This window comes from Branchiostoma floridae, chromosome 4, assembly GCF_000003815.2.
Source record: "Branchiostoma floridae strain S238N-H82 chromosome 4, Bfl_VNyyK, whole genome shotgun sequence".
NCBI lineage: Eukaryota > Metazoa > Chordata > Leptocardii > Amphioxiformes > Branchiostomatidae > Branchiostoma > Branchiostoma floridae.
Genome location: NC_049982.1, coordinates 649,247 through 668,280, shown reverse-complemented (window position 1 = coordinate 668,280; position 19,034 = coordinate 649,247). Strand labels below are relative to the sequence as shown.

General features: G+C 44.7%; 1 protein-coding gene across 1 annotated transcript in view; it reads right to left on the bottom strand.

The window, feature by feature from the left end:
* Positions 1-406: 406 nt before the first annotated feature.
* The window catches only part of LOC118414636 (probable G-protein coupled receptor 19), a 19,954-nt gene continuing 1,326 nt past the window's right edge, over positions 407-19,034 (bottom strand). Inside the window, exons 2-5 of the mRNA XM_035818815.1 lie at positions 4,503-4,880; positions 2,930-3,223; positions 2,223-2,315; positions 407-1,894 (exon numbers count right to left, since the gene is read on the bottom strand). Coding sequence (XP_035674708.1) covers positions 1,211-1,894; positions 2,223-2,315; positions 2,930-3,223; positions 4,503-4,643 — 1,212 coding nt within the window. The 5' untranslated portion in view covers positions 4,644-4,880 and the 3' untranslated portion in view covers positions 407-1,210. The remainder of the gene's footprint in view (positions 1,895-2,222; positions 2,316-2,929; positions 3,224-4,502; positions 4,881-19,034) is intronic.

The window sequence follows — 19,034 nt, the reverse complement described above, 5'->3', positions numbered from 1 at the left end:
TTTTGTCTACATGAACCGTTAACAAGAAACCGTTCAGTCTTTATAGATAGATATATATACAGACATATAACAATACTTCTTTGACTTAAGCTTTTCTTCTTGTACCCTAAATGTTCCATACAAAATAGCCTGTGCTATACATTTATTTTTACAAAAGCACATCATCCCTTACAGCACATTTCAAGACGGTTGTCCGTGTTCGTACGTCCATGGCAATTTTCTTTAGCGTCAGACCTTCGGTGAAACAAAACCCTCTCTTTACGAGTTCAAGTTCCATTAAGCTAAGGGCACAACCCGCTGTACGTGCAATTTGTCCGTACGTTTCTTTTGGGAGGCTACGTCCGCCACGTTTTTCTGAAAGCGTTCAGGCTGTACAGGGCAGGCGTGTCGCCCACACTGGCATGTACGGGGAGCGAATCCGCAGCCCAATAGCACACAAAGTTTTGCCTGCACCTAACCCACGTGTCTGCGTGCTCCAAAATCCGTCGGATTCCCTACGGGTTCGTACGGACGCGGTATTTACCACTTACGGATCCCAAAATTGCCCACGGTTTGGCACGTAGACGGTGGGTTCTGCCCTTAGCTTTAGTTGCAGCGTTTTGTTTGAACCTGGGTCAAAAAATGTTTGTGTCACGACTCTAAGGCTTACAAAGGTTTAGATTGAACTGAAATGTCGGCGTTTCAGTATTGAAAAATCAGACATTTTGTGCGAAATTTCGTCGTACTTTCGTCTGGCCAGTACAAGAGGAATGTTTTTAGGCTTCACGAAAGTGTAAACGAGATAGAAACGATCTTCCGATATTTGCGTCACGCGAAAACGTCTGAGTTCATTTCAAGCACGTTTGGCAAAGTTTACGACGGTTACTGCTCCGATGCTATTTAGAGAGCTGTCAATAATATTCAGACTGACAGATCATCGAAAGAGAGCGTTTAGGAGAAGAACATGTCTTCAGTTTCCAGGTCAATGGCTACAACGGCCAGCTCTTCGCTCACAGGGCCCACAAGTCCCCAAGGAAATTTGACCACACCAGCCCCTGGGTCTAACTAAGGGGAGCCTGTGAGAAATTTACCTTGTGGGCATGTTGGCCTTGGAGCCGAGGAGCTAGTCAATGCGGGCCCTGAAACCGCGTGGCATCCAGGTTAGTTTTTCTTTCTGATCGCCCGTCATTTTCAGCACGGGTTGTAAGAGTTTCTTCCTTCATGGCATCTCTCACAAGTAAGTATTGGCGCCGTTTGACACGAGAGGCCAGGCGATCTTCTTCTCCCGCTTAGCCTCTCTATCGAACGAGGTGGTCACGTGACCGTTCTGCGGCTGCGCACTCTCGGCGGTGGTGGTGGCAGTGACGTTTGTGTCCAGGGCGAAGCCCACGTGATTCCTCTTCCCGAAGGGCGTGGTGTAGGTGATGGCGTACGTGTTGCTCCGGTAGCACTTCATGTTGGACATGCAGAAGATCTCGCGGCAGCCCCGCCGAAAGTTCGGGTTGCAGACCCAGTAGATGAGCGGGTTGGACACGGAGGACGAGAACCCGATCCACACGGTCGCGATGAACCACGTGGGGTCCGCGTCACCCCGCGCATGCGCACCGCCCACCGCCGAGATCACGTGACCCAGGTGGAGCAGGAAAAATGGCGACCAGGTCAGAAGGTACACAGCGTTCACCACCAGCAGCATCTTTATGGTCTTGACCTTGGTGGCCGGGACGGTGTTTTTGGTGCGCTGCAGTTTGCGCCCTCCCACCCCGATAGTCCAGATGTGCTTGACGACGCGCGTGTAGAGGAGGATGATCAGCACGATGGGCACCAGGTAGTCCACGGTGAACACCGCCGCCATGTACAGCACGCCCCGCCAGTCGCCGGGGTAGTACGTCGGACACAGCGTCTTCTGCGACAAGTCCTGGGAATAAATGGATGAAGAGAAAAAAAGTGAATGAATGAGAAAAGAATAAGACATAGACATGTCTCCAAGATCCAGAATAGATGTGTTTAATAACCATCTGCTGCCGTGTCGTGTGCCCGCGATGCTGGTGTATCATACTGAAAGGTATGCTTAGACTAGACAGATACTGAAGCTGGTGTGTTACACCGAAGGGCGGCTATACCGGCTATACAGCTACAGGTACAGAAGCCAAAGGAAGTTTTACCAGCGATACAGATACAGAAATAGAAGCTGGTATGATACGTTGAAGAGTGGTTATACCGTTCAAACAGACACAGATACAGACCTCTGTCCGAAAGAAGTAGAAGCAGGGTGCAGCCAGCAGAGCCGAGAAGAGCCACGCCAGCACGATCATCTGTTTCGCCTTCGTCCGCGACACCTGCACAGGAGACAGCGGACATCGTGTTGCTACATTGTCATCAGTTCGCTACGGTTGTTTTTGCTACATGGCAGAAATGGCTATATGGCAAAAGACGTTTGTAACCGGTCGTTTCGCTAAATTGTCAGTTCGCTACAGTTTTTTCTTTTTTTTTTTTTTGCTACATGGCAGAAGTGGCTATATGGAAAAAGACGTTTGTAACCGGTCGTTTCTCTAAATTGTCAGTTCGCTACAGTCATGTTTTTTTGCTACATGGCAAAGATTTGATTAATGCTATTTTGCTACATGAACTAAGAGTATTAGCTTTTATACCATTACACATGCATCTAAAGAAGCCGATGGCGACGCTGACTGTCCCTCTAGCTAACGGTCTTTAAAAGGCTTAGCCTATATGGGAACACTAGTACCTCATCAAGCCTGTTGTTCTTTGTATATGGCACTGTAAAATAGGGTATCAACTTGAGTTTGAGTTTATTTAGATCCACACTTAGCCTCATATGAGGCTATTCTTCCTGTAGTCTACACATTCATATTTACACATTACGATTTGAGTGCAGTTTCATTGAGAGCCCTTGTGTGACCAAAAGTTAATAAACGCAAAGAAACAAGCAAACCTTGAAGCTAAGCGGGTATATGATGGTGTAGAACCGGTCGATGGCGATGGACAGGAGCACGTAGACCGTGGCACCGGGACAGGTGAACTGCACGAAGCGGACGACGCTGCACATGGGCCCGCCGAACACCCAGCGGTTGGTGACCACCCGTCCCAGGACGAACGGCATGCACATAAAGGCGACCAGCAGATCGCTGCAGGCCAGCGACACCACGAAGTAGTTGGTGGTGGACTGCAAGCGGCGGCTTCGGTACACGACTATACACACGAGCACGTTACCCAGTACTGAGGCCACCTGGAACGGCAAAAAAATAAAAATAAAGAATGAAAATTTAACTGTTCTTCGTGGGAGACCAATATGCAGATGTTGACACATTGGCGCACCAAATCCGTAGTGTGTTTTTGGCACAAGATTAGACAAATTAGCCGAAGATGCACGGAAGGCATCACTACACCATCAGGGAAAGTCGTGTAAAGTGCCTTTTCCAAGGGCACAACGTCGGGGCATGGTGGGTATCGAACTCGGTATCTTTCAATCTCTCGATTCCGATCCGAACGCTCTACCAGTTACACCACACTAACGCCACTAACTCTCCCTTCTCTCTCCCTGTAACGGTCCGACATGACCTCAATGAAAAGCGGCCAGGACCTTTAATGAATAAACAAACTTCAAATAACAGACACGATGGATGAAACACCACAGACGTGCAAAAATAATTTCACCAGGTTGGTAGGTCATAGGATATAGGAGTTTTCTTTTACACAACCAGGTATCTCACCATAGCCACGTTTGGGATTGCATTCTCGCCGCAAAAGCGCCACCTACATTGGCTAGGTATAGCGACGAGAAGCAGAACTTCAGCTAGAAGCTGTGAGGAAGATGTCTGACAGGCATAGAAACGTCAGCTAAGGTGAGATTAACTGGCTGTGTAAATGAAAACTCCTATATACCATAAATATGATAGATGACGATAGAGAAACATATGCGAAGCTCAACATATGACACCTGAGGTACGTACTTGATAAGGCAGATGCGTTTTATGATATTTTGTATGATGATTGTTAGTACTTGTAATTGTGGGATGTTGTTATATGCTGTGTATGTTGTGCCCAGTGTCGAAATTTTCTGTGTTTTCTGTTACAAGAAAAACGGTTTTGTACCGGTCCAACGTACACCGTAGCGGTACCCACCCCTCGTCTACGATGTCAAACACATTTTATGTCAAACTGTTCGTTCTACGATCCCGAAAGAAAAGAGCTGTTTGAAGAGGCTACCAAACTCCATCCAAATTTCTCCAAACTTACTGACAAAACGAAAACAAACCTCCTTCTAACATCACAAAACCCACACTTAATAGAAAAGGTGGGATCTTTCGTCTTACACTGTCTCCGAAAAAGAAGTCGAACCCAACAACCCAGAATCTAGAGGTAGCTTTTAGAGTTATGTAGACTCTTGTATGTTGTTTACACTGTCTGTACCCTTCCATGTTACCTGCTATTAGCCCACGGGCAAGAATTTGCAATAAACTATATATTACAAAGGTTAAGTGCTCAACCAGCCAAATTCTACGCACCCACAGCAAGACCAGGGTCACTGTCTCAATGACGATCTGTGCAGAGGACCGGTCCATTCCGAGAGCGGGGAGGACCGCGCTGGTGTTGGCGCTGGTCGGAGCGACGCTCATGGTGCTCGGGACTTCCGTGGAGATCGCCATGATGGAGAGTTCAAAGGTCGCCAGTCGGAGCCCAACCGTGGTTTATTACGCCGTAAACTAGCACCAGTGTCATATCGTTCACTGACACTCTTGGTATCGCGTCATGGGGTCCGGTTCCTGTGAATCAAACGTGTGATTCAGACGCAGATTTTCCCTTTTCCACGGAAGTGTTTCGTGTTGAGGTGCAGATGGTCGAAGATGTCTTCAGGTGTTCCTTCGGATGTTTCTTTGGGAGCCCTGTAAGGGAAAATAGTTATAGCTGTTATTCATTTCTGCATATCTCCTACCAAAAATTGATAAGTGTCTATTGACTCACACAAGAATACACGCAAACACACACACACAAACACATCAGTTGTAGGACATCTAGCAGAGGTTTGTCCGAATGCGTAACCATGATCGGGGAGTGCTGTCCTCGGTGAGTTAAGCACAGAGTTTCATCCCAATAAAATGCTCTCGCTGCCAGGGTATGGCCACTTACCTCCAAAAAGAAACCTTTACTGACCTTTATTGACAGCGAATTGGCTTATTGTGGCATCGTGACTGACAAAAGATCCGGTTAGCTTCATCCCCAATATGATTAGCATGTATCTGAGGCGCGGCCTAGAATTTCTGCGGCAACAAGTACTTTTTTTCTTTCATCCCCAGCCCGCTGAGCTAGCCGCAGGTGGTATTCTGGAGGTGTGCGGCTGATTGGCACGCGTGGTCGGGTCCAATCGCCATCTGACATTTTGAGGCGGCAGAACAAAGTTGGGCGGCGGGCGTGGCGTAACTGGTAGAGCGTTCGGCTCGGAATCTAGAGGTCTTTTTAGATTTTTATTTTGACACTTCAGCTTACTTTCAATACTTCTTATGTTATGCTGCCTCATTTATGTTGACCCATGTTTTTGATCGTTTTGTAACATTGAACTGTAAAAATGGACTCAGGAAGAATAGAATTTACGAGAAAATTGTAAAGTCTAATGGAGATCTCAATAAACAAACAAACAAACAAACAAACAAAAACTGTAATTCTCATCTGCCAGCCAACTCCTATGGCACATTTTCTGTCTTATTTGGCCACTTTCTACTATTTTGCCAGCGGCCTGGGGAGCCTGGTAGAGGCTAACAGTTTTCGGCCCATGGGGATTTCTATAGTTAAGGTCCACGGGGAGACTGGTTTCGATACGGTACAAAAATATAGTAGCGTGCAATAGCGGAATACCACAGACGAATATGTTTGAGTTTAGGGTATAATTCCAACAAAATATTGAAAACTAAAAAGCAAAAACAAAATATTCTATCGGCGCATTACCTTCTAACGCTCACTTTAAAACGCCGCTGCCGAGGTCTAATAACTTCCGCCGGCTCACTCTAGAAAGACAGTTGCATAATTCATACACGAAATAGAAAACTTTCATGATCCCAATCATACAATCTCAAAGTCGATACCTTTCTTTACCACGCAGTACAGATTAATATATCATACTTGGCTGCCTTTCAAATAAAGCTTTCAACCCAGCCTTCAACATTTTTATTCGTACTTTATATATCAAACAGGGCACATCGATGAAGGTTAGACATCTATGTAATAAGATACGACAAAAAGCAGTTACTCAAGCAACTGGATATCATTTCGGAAACGGTCAGGCGTTTCAACTAACATTGACAGATTTTCGTTAGTGACACTGAGGTGATCTGGAAGAAGCTGGTCTTTTATAGCCCAACTATGAATGTAGACAATTGTGGTTAATTGGACATGCTAAGATGAGAATCTTACACTTTAAAAAAATCGGTTATGGAGGTGAGAGGACTTATCAAGCAAGGCTTTTTAACAATATAATCAATGGTGAATAGCTTAGGATCTCGTAATTCCTTTGACCACACTGTGCCAATGTAATTGCTCATAATCTTCCACAAGGTGTAACAGAAATAACTGAAATTTACTGTACCGCATTCAAAACTTGTACATGTAACTACTAGAAACCGAGACAATTAGAGCTAATAAACAATGCGAAACACACAACACAATAAGTCGACCCAGAAACTCAAACCGTACGTGAGCCTTCTCTGGGGGCTCAGCGGATCACAGCTCGGCGTGTCAGGAAATATTGCTTCGTCTTGGCGCGCTACTGCGGAGTTAACAAGCGAACCTCGGGGGGGGGGGGGGGGGGCGTCTCTCCGCGCAAAATTGCCTTCAAGCGGGAGACTTCACACATCAACGCTAGATTAATGAGAATCTACACTGGGCTAAAAGGTGTCGGATCAAAGTTATGATATCTACAATTGCTACGTCGATGAAGCATCCAGGTAAGAAGATACGCGAAAAAGCAATTACTCAACCAACAGAATATGATGTTGGAAACGGCCAGACTTTTCAGATAACATCCGTTATCTTTCGTCAGTGTAATTGCTATTTGGCAAACAATTGATATTTCTGAAATTGTAGCAGATGCAACGGATATAAGCGGATCCGAGTGACGTACGTAAAATATCCGACATTTTGATACCTTGTGATCCAGAATGATTGGATCCTAGAAAATCCCAAAATGGAATTATATCCCACGCGGATATCAAGTGTTTTGTTCAAGATTTTTGTCGTATATTTTGAAAGACTGGATTCTAGAGAATCCAGAAACGATTATCTTTGGCATGCGTACTATTCTGTACTTGCCGCGGCTATGTACAACATCATTAAAATGTTTGTCTCCAGCAAGCAATGATGCAACAACGTGTATGGAAATTGGATTATCTAAGCGAGAGAATTCTCGGGGATCGGGGGATGCGCAGTGACTGATAATTTACAGTTGTTAGCTTTAACAATTGATAGATTTATTTTATCTACTTTATTTTACCAAGGTAAAATCACACTTAGGCTGCTTTTTTCCAGGTGTCTCTGTACACATACAGAATTCAAACAATATAAATGGGGCATACAAACATTAACTTAGGAGGTAAAACTAAAAGGTAGCAATGTGGGTCCTACCGACAGTACTACATCATGATCAGTCCATTCAGATTGTTAACATTGAACAGAGGGTTCATTACAAGGGAATTCAGTGCACACGACGTGAGCCTGCAAACCTGCTCAACTTGAAAGAGCAATTTATATGAAGGGTTTATTATTCTTTCTTTGTCCAAAATACACAGCATCGCAGTGCACAAAACTCGTGCACTGAATTGGACTGGTATACAATTTTTTTTTTTTTTTAAATCATTTACATCATTAAAACTATTTACTGTTATCAACACCTGACTATACATATTACATCATATACACGTGTGAAGTCACTTTCTGGCGAACGACTCGCAGAGGTACTTCGTCTTCCACTGCTTCCAGAAAAGAAGTCAAACCCCAAATTCGTAGATCGTAGCTCTCAGCAGTCAATATCATTGTTAGAATAGTCACTTGTTTACACTTGTCACCATTGTTATCTATACCAAATTACTTTATGTATGTTTACTATATCTTCTGTATGCTTCATGTTGCAATCAGCCCTCGGGCAAGAACTTGCAAATAAACTTCTAATTGATAAAACTGTACCGCCCGGTGTATGAAAATCATCGGGCTGTCAGGTCCATGCGGCCCCATGTTTCCTCTGCCGCCGGGGTTGTCTCTCGCACCCGGAAAGATTTTTATGCGGTAGGAGTATAATTATGTCAGGAATACGATTTCTAATACTATTTGGCTATCAAGATTGATAACATACACATGTTGCTGCGAAACGACTTGTACCTTGTTGCGAACCAACAATTTGAATGCAAGCGGCGCTGTTGTGTTGACGTAGAAGCGATGAAAAGGACAGAATTAGATTTCAGACAGATGACAAAACAATTAAGACCCATACATCAGCCACCATTGCTCATACATCTGCATTATCAGCCACCTTTTGTACGTGTAACGAGCTATAGAGGTTATGGACTAGGCCAAATAACCAATTGTAGTTACATATGGATAGCGAACCAACAGCAGCTGTGCGGGATACATTTTCCAACGGAGTAGAGAGTACGTATTTTCCACGCAAACTTTTTTGTCTTTCGCCGCGCTTCCGCGGCGAAAGGCAATCAGACTGATATTAGATTGCTGTCCGTCCGTCCGTCCGTCCGTCCGGGTCGACCATGCCATACCGTGCTAGCGAGATATTCTACCCTGCAGATTCGATGGTATTGCCAAAGGCCATGCAAGTACTAGTATGTATGACATACGTATCGGCCTGCCATGAATGTGCAGCTTGGTTTATACATGGCTTATTAGCAGGAATAAAGGACCTGCAATGTGCCCTGCACAACGTATTTGTAGACGTCTATTCAACCAAAGACCTCCGCGATTCAACTTGTACTATATCTGCAAGGTAAAGAGAAAACATTTAAGGTATCTTTGCGTACGTGTATTCGATGGATATCAGTCACACTTCGTTTCTCTTAGTGAACGCGGCGCGTACGAAAGGGTCCAAACGTTGTGGTGTCTTTCCTCCCAGTAGGTAGGGGTAGGTCGGACCTTATGATTAGGCGGTCAAGAAACACTGGGCAAGTTCCAAGGACGTTATCGTCCTTGGCAAGTTCAGAGCATAACAACATTACAATGCCAGCAGTTGAAGGAAATCTTCATCTCACAATCTGTCACTACCACACGGCAATATTGCAATGTAATTGTGGAATATAGCGTTTTTCGTGTGCGTAGAAATGAAAAAGAAATTTTCTTTGACACGGGTGGGCGCAAAGCATCATGGGGCAGCAAAGAAAGTAGATAGCGGGGAACCCCCTACAGCTGTAGGATCAACCAATCAGAGGTGCGTATTGCGATCACGTGCACGTCTTAGCTAGCTGCAAGCGTAAAAAATCCTGGAATTGGGCGGGCAGTCTTCAATCCCAGTGTCAAAGATATTTCCACGGCTTGCGGAGCTAGCGGCAATGCGAAAAAAATCCTCGGCTTGCGCTGAGGAACTGGGCGGGCAGTCTTCAGTCCCAATGCCGTCGACTGGACAGCGGCAAGCACGTCGCTAGCTCGTGAAACACACAATGACGTAATTGCTGTTTGTTTTACTAGGGGTGAAACCGTCATTTCACCATGTTTCACTCTTTTGTCACGTAGGTGCAATATTTGCTTTCACCCTTCCATATTTACATGGGAACAATGCGAATCCGGGTGACACATTTTCACCGTGTTTCACCAACATTCACCCATTATGTGCCATTTTCACCGTACGCCGTGTGGTAATGATCAAGGAGGTTAAAAAGAGATGGTAGTTGCAATGGAAAGAGATCCTAAAATCTTCCTAAACTTCAACCTACACAAGAACAGCATCGGCTGTCCCGACATAGTCAGGAGAAAAGCAAGGTAAGGGGTGGACACAATAAACTATACAGCAAAATATGACTCTTAGCAAGGAGGTTAACCTCGTTGCTTTTAGTCCTTCTTTAACCTCCTTGCTTTTAGTCTTCAGATGCGCCATATGCATGACGGGTAAAATGTTGATTTGTACCTGTTTTTACAGATTTCATGTTTTTAAGAAACTGACAAATGTCGTAAGTGTTGTCCAAAATTTAACATTATTTGGCGGATATCCACAGTATTTGTTGTAGCATTCTAAAGCTATGAAAACTTCATAACTAAATAAAATGATAACATGCTCTTGGCCACAAAAGAAGTGACCAACAGTAATTATATTGTCTGGCTATGTTACATTTGCTATTTGACCTGGAGTCCAAATTTCTGGAGAATCATTATTTGTTTGATTGTTTGGTTGTTTGGAGGTTTGGTTGTTGAACCTCATATTTAAAACAAGGAGAGTTTTCGGTTTTTACAGTGAGTAGGTTAGTTCCAGTGCCACAAAGCCTGTGTCTACATCGAACATGTGTCTAGTTGTAACATATTTTGATTACCCCACAACTCGCTCATTTTTGCATCCCCTTTCCTTACAGAGAGAGCATTAAGCAGGTAGCTAAGCTGTTGGTGCAGATCCATGCCTTGGACCACGCCCTGCAGGTCGCCAGAGAACACAGCCTCAAGGATCTCAAACAGATGGTTGTCGGGCGGTAGCACATGGTTACCACACAGGATACTATACATCCTTCAGAAACTTGGGAACATGGGCTTTCAAAAAACTTACCACCTGTAGCTTTTACACTGGTCAGCTTGTGGTCATCTCATATGGTAAAGGATATCTAGTCCATTGTATAGTAAGTCCTTTCATGAACTAGTGATATTGAGTAGCACAAACTTAGATGGGGGAGGGGAGGACCAGGTCGGATCAAAGAAATCTCCAATTGTTTCCATCTCATGTGAACTGGGTTGACAGACATGATGTAAGATTTTGGTGTAGAAATGGCCATTGTAACAAACCTATAATTACCGGTATGTAATTTTAGTACGCCTTATTCTTATAAAGGATTCATACCTTCTGTAACATCTGGAGTCTGTACATGTTCATAGTGTGTACTGGTGCAGTCTCTCTGCTAGCAGGTAGTGAAGAAATACAGTCAGAATATGATGTCCTTTCCACTTTTACATTGTACAACTCAAGTGATGGCTATCATGAGGAAATATCTGCCTTTGATCAACATTCATTGAACGGAAAAAAAGCATCCATCCTGAATCTTAGCACATTCTAATCGTGTTTGGTGAAGACTGGTGACAGTGTATAGATTGACTTGAGTAGGGAACTGTGAGCATTGTACATACAGGAAAGATGTGAAAGCTATATACAATGTATCTACTGAGTTTTGTGGAGGTCTACTGTCAAAAGAGTCAAATAAAACTTGATTTTTTTTTTTTGCATACAAAAATCGTTACCGACTGAATTTGTCAGTTATTCTATTTATGAATCTCCTAAAGGCACAGCATCAAGTTCTCTGACGAGGTCTTTTTTAACCTCCTTGGTGTTATTAAACAGCCGTCGGGGTCTCGCTGGCGGCGTCTCGCGTCCTCCCCAGCCATGTGGAAATTTTGGAAGGTCGGTGACCGGAGAGAGCTCGCCCGGAACGTCGCATGTATAGACAACTACTTTTGTATAGTTGCATATGTTGGAACAAATAGCAATTTATTACAGGCCTGCGATAACAAAACCTACTAGTATATTGTTTTCGTTGGCGTCCATGGGCGCCACCATTTTGTCCCAAGGGAGTGTCGCATGTTGGGAAGGGGTGTCGCGATTTTGATGTGTTATTACGATGTTACAATTTTAGGACCATATATCCGTGCACAAAATAAAGCGCTTATATACCGACGCTTTCGATCAGTCCTCTGATCCTTCTCAAGTTGAAATGACCCAGAGCCTAAGTCACGATGTGGAGAATTACCTCTATGAAATCCAGAATTGTGCAGAGATCTGACGTGGGGTGGGTGGCGGTTGCATGTGGAAAATTGCTTACTACTCGAAATTTCAAGGGATCTTCGTGGAAGAAACTTCAACAAAAGTGTATCCCTCTTTGATATATGTAAAATACACTGACTAATATTTTATCTAATTGATTTCAAATGAGAAGATTCCAAGCTACCCCGATGGAGTGAGTTTGTGGCCCATAACCACTGACGTAATGAATCAAAATCTCAATAATTTTGCTTTCCGAAAAGAAATGAAACGTTCCTTTCAACATACCACAATGAAACTGCATTTGCATTTTCAAACTCATTAAGTACAATTTTATTAACAGACACAGACCTGACAAAAATCAGTAAACTGGATGCTGCACCAATTAGAAAATGAACACATTATATCAGCAGGCATCTATACGTTTAAGGGCTTACTGGTGCAATAAATTACGAGAACAAATTGAATAAACTTTGTACGTCAACGTACAGAACAAGTGTTGTTCACATGAACATAGGACTTTATAACACCAGTGGTAATCAGATACTCCACTAATTCCTTAGTAGCGAAATGGACAATTGTTTTGAGTATCGCCCCTTCAAAAGTTTGCACAGACCATCAAGTCCGGACCTGCACCTGATCCTTTGTACCTGTACCTGAATTTTCTGTTCCAGTACCCACCCCTAGTTCATACCATTGAAACTGTTCTGAAACTCATCTGGTAAAAGTTTTACCTACACAATATAAGTAAGCGAAAGACCAGCTTTTTTTAAAAGCTCTTGTTTTGCTTTAGATTTGATGTAAAACAGCGTTTAATAGAAGGCCTAAATCGCACGTTTTACGCGTAATAAACAGTTCCACAAGTATTACCGCTAGTTGGTTCATAGTCGCTAAAACGCGTTATTTGCGTGTTTAAGCGTTAAGATTATATTCATGAATTCTGCATTACATTTTGATGACACCAACCAACAAGAGCACAGGAGGGAAGCTTTGATGATGCTTATTCATCAAATGGCTGTCTCGTCACTTGAAGACAGCTGATTTCCAAAAGATTTCAGAGTACAATCATACCGATATTATCATCTCCAACGTTAAGACAAGGTGATAAAAACAAAAATTAACAATGATTGAAAGAAATTGGCATAAAAGTTCATCATTCACATTTGCGACGGTAATTGACATGATAAAATATTTCATACATTATTTCCGCACACAAAATAAGGCGACTAGTCTCCACCAGACTGACTACGCTGATCATTATAGGGAGAATGATTTGACAAGGGAGTTTTGCTACCTGAGGATTTGGCTGGCCGCGTAGCCAATGGAACTGCTAACTACACCGTGAACTGACTCCCCTGGCCTATTTCCCGACAGGTTGGCTGAATTCTACGATTTCCGTACCCCCGTCATAGGGCCTGGTGTTCTAGAATGTAGTTTGTACAAGAAAGAGAGAGCTGAACTCTACAGACTAATAGAACCCCTAGCCTGTTCCCCCACTTCATACGACTAAGTAATATAGATAAATTTATATTCCTTATGAATCTAGACAAACCTTTACTTATAAAGCATACCCGTTCTTACATTTTCAATATCACAAAGAAACGAGAAGAAGCCGAATGTACGCAGTAGAATACGATTCTTGAGTAGTTTAGATTCATTGTATCATGTTGTATCATTTGTTGCGACCTGTACTGAACCCAGTGGGTATGTATGTACAATAAAGGTCTTCATTCATTCATGAAAGATAGCCCAAGTCGACAGTAAACCCATTAACGACAATAGAGTCTTTAAGGGCATATGTAACGAACGAATCAACAGGCTCGTATACGAATGACCATTTCTGAAATCATATCCAGTTGCATATAATCTTGATATTTGTCGAATCGACGGGGTCACCTAGGGCAGTTATAGATAGGGGTAATAAAGCAAATAAATAGAAAAAGACCTCTTTCGGAAGGAAAATTTTCCAATCAATCAAACATGTTCCTTCTACTCACCCAACATTGGTAACCATTTTCTTCCGACCAGCGATATCCAAACACCAAGAAAGTGTCAACATTTAACCTCCAATTGAAAACACACACTCGTTTTTATGGACGGTGCTCAGTGACATATGGTAATATGGCGGAGTATATCGACCTCGTCTTTTAATTGTGACCTTTTCGACCTTTCAAAGTCCAAAAGTCAGCGGAAACGCTCTAAGTAAGGCCAGGTTAGACTGTTTGTGGAACAATACTTTACATAATGACGGTAAATAATCCTATAGGATTGCATAAGACTAACTACGCTGGCCATAGGGACAGTAATTTTGCCGGAAGAGTTTGGCCCCGTTGAGGCTGGATGACACGTGCACAGTGAACACGTGCCATTACTAAGTCAGCCTGGAGTGTGGCTGCCTACTACTCGTAATTAGCCTATCCTATTGGGACCTACTTATGGACAGCTTGTTGTTGTGATGGAGATTTCAAATTGTTTTTGTACAGTTGCCAAACACCGTAGATAAGAAATAATTGTACACATGAATATAAAAAAAAGTGGTTGTATGGGTCATTGATCTTCGTATTTTGTTCTCGAGACTATTTCCAATTTTGGGGCGGAAACGTCACAATTAGAAACATACACAGTCACGACAATATCTAAACGAGGAGCTTGTTGTCTTGAATTTGATCGACACCGAGCCAACCAACTCCTCTTGTGTGTTTTTTTGTCTATTCGGCCAATTTCTACTATTTCTACTATTTACCTGGGGAGCCTGGTAGCGGCTATATGATATCACTGTAGGATCTGCATAAAGATAATTGGCTACACAAGGGCGACATGAAACATATACTCCCCAGGCCTATAGTGCTATACATTACAATATGAGGCGGGCTAACACACCGTACCTGTTGCGTAGCCGAACCACCTAAGCATAATCTCAATTGTCGTTAACTGAGATGAACTTACTTCAGGTATCGCCGAACCCAGACTAGCGCTTCAACAAGCCTGGGTGGTGTGATTGTGAAAACTCGTACGCTCGCCCCCAAAAACCGCAGTACGTCCTGGCGAGAGGAAGTTGTAAATGTACGGGAAAGAGCACAGAATGAACCTACTAATCGGCGCACCTCTAGCACAACTGCGGCTACATACTAAGTAACTCCCAGAGGACCCACTTTTCTTCCCCTCTAATTGCCAACACCCACCGGGCCGTAAGTAAACGCCCCCCACGGCCAATGCACGTAAACGCCCCGCGCGAGTTTTCATCTCCATTGGCCTTCGGAACCTGTCGCGTGATGCTCGGGAGTCTACGGGAACCTTCGGATTCCGTCGTGTTATGCTCGAGAATCCACGGAAGCCTTCGGATTCTGTCGTGTTATGTTCGGGAATCTACGGAAGCCTTCGGATTCTGTCGTGTTATGCTCGGGAGTCTACGGGAACCTTCGGATTCTGTCGTGTTATGCTCGGGAATCTAAGGGAGCCCTCGGATTCTGTCGTGTTATGCTCGGGAATCTACGAAAGCCTTCGGATTCTGTCGTGTTATGTTCGGGAATCTAAGGGAGCCTTCGGATTCTGTCGTGTTATGCTCGGGAATCTACGGAAGCCTTCGGATTCTGTCGTGTTATGCTCGGGAATCTAAGGGAGCCTTCGGATTCTGTCGTGTTATGCTCGGGAATCTACGGGAACCTTCGTATATTCGGATTCTGTCGTGTTATGCTCGGGAATCTATGGAAGCCTTCGGATTCTGTCGTGTTATGCTCGGGAATCTAAGGGAGCCTTCGGATTCTGTCGTGTTATGTTCGGGAATCTAAGGGAGCCTTCGGATTCCGTAGTGTTTTGCTCGGGAATCTACGGAAGCCTTCGGAACCCGTCGTGTCAATGTCATGGTCGGGAATCTACGAAAGACTTCGGAACCCGTCGTGTTATGGTCGGGAATGTACGGGATCCTTCGGTACCCGTCGGACGATGGTCGGGAATCCACGAGAGCCTTCGGATCCCGGCGTGCGATGTTCGGAAATATTCGGGATCCAGTAGACATTTGAGCCTGGCCGGACCCCGGGTTGATTTCAGTTAAAGTGAAAATCAACGCGGGGCCACGTTACAAATAGCCGTCGTGACTTACCCTTGAGAACACCGAGAGGTACACCTGGTATTCCTTCGGGACAAATCTGTGCCTTCCGGGCCCGGTCGTGGCTACAACCAAAACGGACACTGGTGCTATTCTGCCTTTTGCCTTTCTGTACCCTGGGAGCCAGCCGGGATCGGGCAGCTAGGACAGTTTATTCGGTGGCCCAAGACAGTCAGGCCCGCCCAATCTCCTATTAGCGCCCGGGGAATTTAAGCCCGATGAGGTCCGATAACTCCTTCAGGCTTAAACTCCCCGTAACGCTTAATATGTGAAATCGGCGGGCTGACTGCCTTTGCTCCCCGAACAAAACTCGCTAGCTACCCGGCCCTGTCTGGCTCCCAGGGTAGCCCTTCTGGTGATATCGAATCATGAGATAAAGTGTTGTCCTAGGTTTTTAACGTATATTATGTATGTATGTATGTATGTAATTCATCTTGTACAGAATTAAGATGATTTACCAACAGTCAGGCTACCATCATTACATCACATCACTGTCGCGTCAGTTGGTGTCCACATCAGCGTATGGAACAAGGCACCTAGCCTCCGTCACAACTTCGAGCGGGACTGGTCGACTGGCTCTTGTTCTATGGGTCGAGGGGCTGGTTCGCGATTCTCAACATTGGCTAGGTTCTCTTATGCCTGGAAAGGGAGTTTGCCGTGGAATGGAGTTTGCCGTGAAAGGGAGTTTGCCGTGGAACTGGAAGGGAGTTTGTCGTGGAAGGGAGTTTGCCGTGAAGGGGAGTTTGCCGTGGAAGGGAATTTGCCATGGAAGGGAGTTTGCCGTGAAAGAGAGTTTGCCGTGGAAGGGAGTTTGCCGTGGAAGGGAGTTTGCCGTGGAAGGGAGTTTACCGTGGAAGGGGATTTTTCATGGAAGCGAGTTTGCCGTGGAAGGGAATTTGCCATGGAAGGGATTTTGCCGTGGAAGGGAGTTTGCCGTGGAAGGGAGTTTGCCGTGGAAGGGAGTTTGCCGGGGAAGGGAGTTTGCCGTGGAAGGGATTTTGCCGTGGAAGGGAGTTTGCCGGGGAAGGGAGTTTACCGTGGAAGGGAATTTGCCGTGGAAGGGAGTTTGCCGTGGAAGCGAGTTTGCCGTGGAAGGGAGTTTGCCGTGGAAGATAATTTGCCATGGAAGGGAGTTTGCCGTGGAAGAGAGTTTGCCATGGAAGGGAGTTTGCCGGGGAAGGGAGTTTGTCGTGGAAGGAAGTTTGCCGTGGAAGGGAATTTGCCGTGGAAGGGAGTTTGCCGTGGAAGGGAGTTTGCCGTGGAAGGGAGTTTGCCGTGGAAGGGAGTTTGTCGTGGAAGAGAGTTTGCGGTGGCAGAGAGTTTGCCGTGGAAGGGAGTTTGCAGTGGAAGGGAATTTGCCATGGAAGGGAGTTTGCCGTGGAAGGGAGTTTGCTCCGCCCTCCCTCGCCCTCTTCCCCCACAAAATAAAAGCCAGTCCCGCTAGAATTTGGCGACCGAGGCCAGCACGAACCTGTGGCGGATTTGCGGAGAGAAGAGGCGGACAATCCCCCAGCTGTACCGACTCTCAGACCTAAGCCGCTTCCCCTGTAGCGTCCCATCTTCTGGGTCTTCCCAGCCTTAATGACTAGGCAAGCCTCCCACGCAATGTCGGGGATCTACTGAAGTGGAAATCCCTATTAAAACGGTCGCCATGGGGTCCGTACACATCTACGATATGTAAAGGATAAGGGAAGGAAAATTACACAAACTGTACCTTTGTCTAGGATTTGAGAATTTTTTGAGACCCACTATGCGCCTAAACATGTGATCGAGACAACGGAGTGCGTTTTACACACGACCGAGCGAGCGCACACATAAACACACACACACACACACATACACACAAACAAACATAAACACACATACACACACAAACACACACACACACACACACAAACGTAAACACACATACATGTATATACACACACGCACGCACACCCACCCAAATGCACACGCGCGCAAACAAACAGGTCAATAGTGAGCCGAGTATGTGTTACTGGAGAGACAAATAAAGTGAAGTGAAGTGAATTGAAGAGAAGTGAAGCGAGACCTGTCAACCTTTCAAAATCTATTTAGCTCTCAAGTGCAGCGCTGCCAAGCAACTAATTACAGCCGCAGGAACCTTCCGTGTCAGGCTTTCTTCATAAACACAATCTTTGCCTGATTCTTGTGTTTTCAAAGGCGCCATACTGTTCCTATTACACGGCTTGGGTTTGCATTAGCGTCGGGCTGCTTTGATCCGCTCAGCACCCTGTGATTTCTTCGTGATGTAAAACCACTCCACAGCGTCAAAACAACATAACCGGTATTTTTTTCCCTCTTTGCGTGTCGTGACAACATCGGCTTTGTCGGCTCTCTCTCGTCACTTCGCGCGTTTTACATAGAAGACGTGTGAATTTGATAAGATGTCGATGAGGGCACACAACAAGGTAATATCATAAGATACGCCAAAAACCTGTCGAAAGATAGTGGATGCTATCTGAAATGTCTGACCGTTCTCAAAAATATGTCCAGTTGCTTGACTAACTGCTTTTTCGGGTAAGTAAAATTCGTACGATTTCGGTACGCGTACATAGACACCATTGACTTAGTGGAAAAGTGTGTGTATTTATCAATGATATACATTCGTTTACCACCGTGTGGCGCAATAGGTAATGTGTGTTGGCCAGGAACCTCTAGGTCCTGGTTTCGAAACCCTTGATATGCCCTGACGTTGTGGTCTTGGGAAAGATATATTTTTATATACAATATTTACAAATTATGTTACATAACATAAAGTGAACCATCTAAATCATAAAGCTAGACCAAACCTACGTCGATGTAGGTTAGACATCCAGGTAATAAGATACGCCAAAAATAGTTACTCAAGCAACTGGATATGGTTTTGAAACGGTCAGACGTTTCGGATAGAATCCACTATCCTTCGTCAGTGACACTGAAGAGATCTGGAAGAAACAGATCTTTTATACTCTAACTATGAATGAACACCTATTGGAC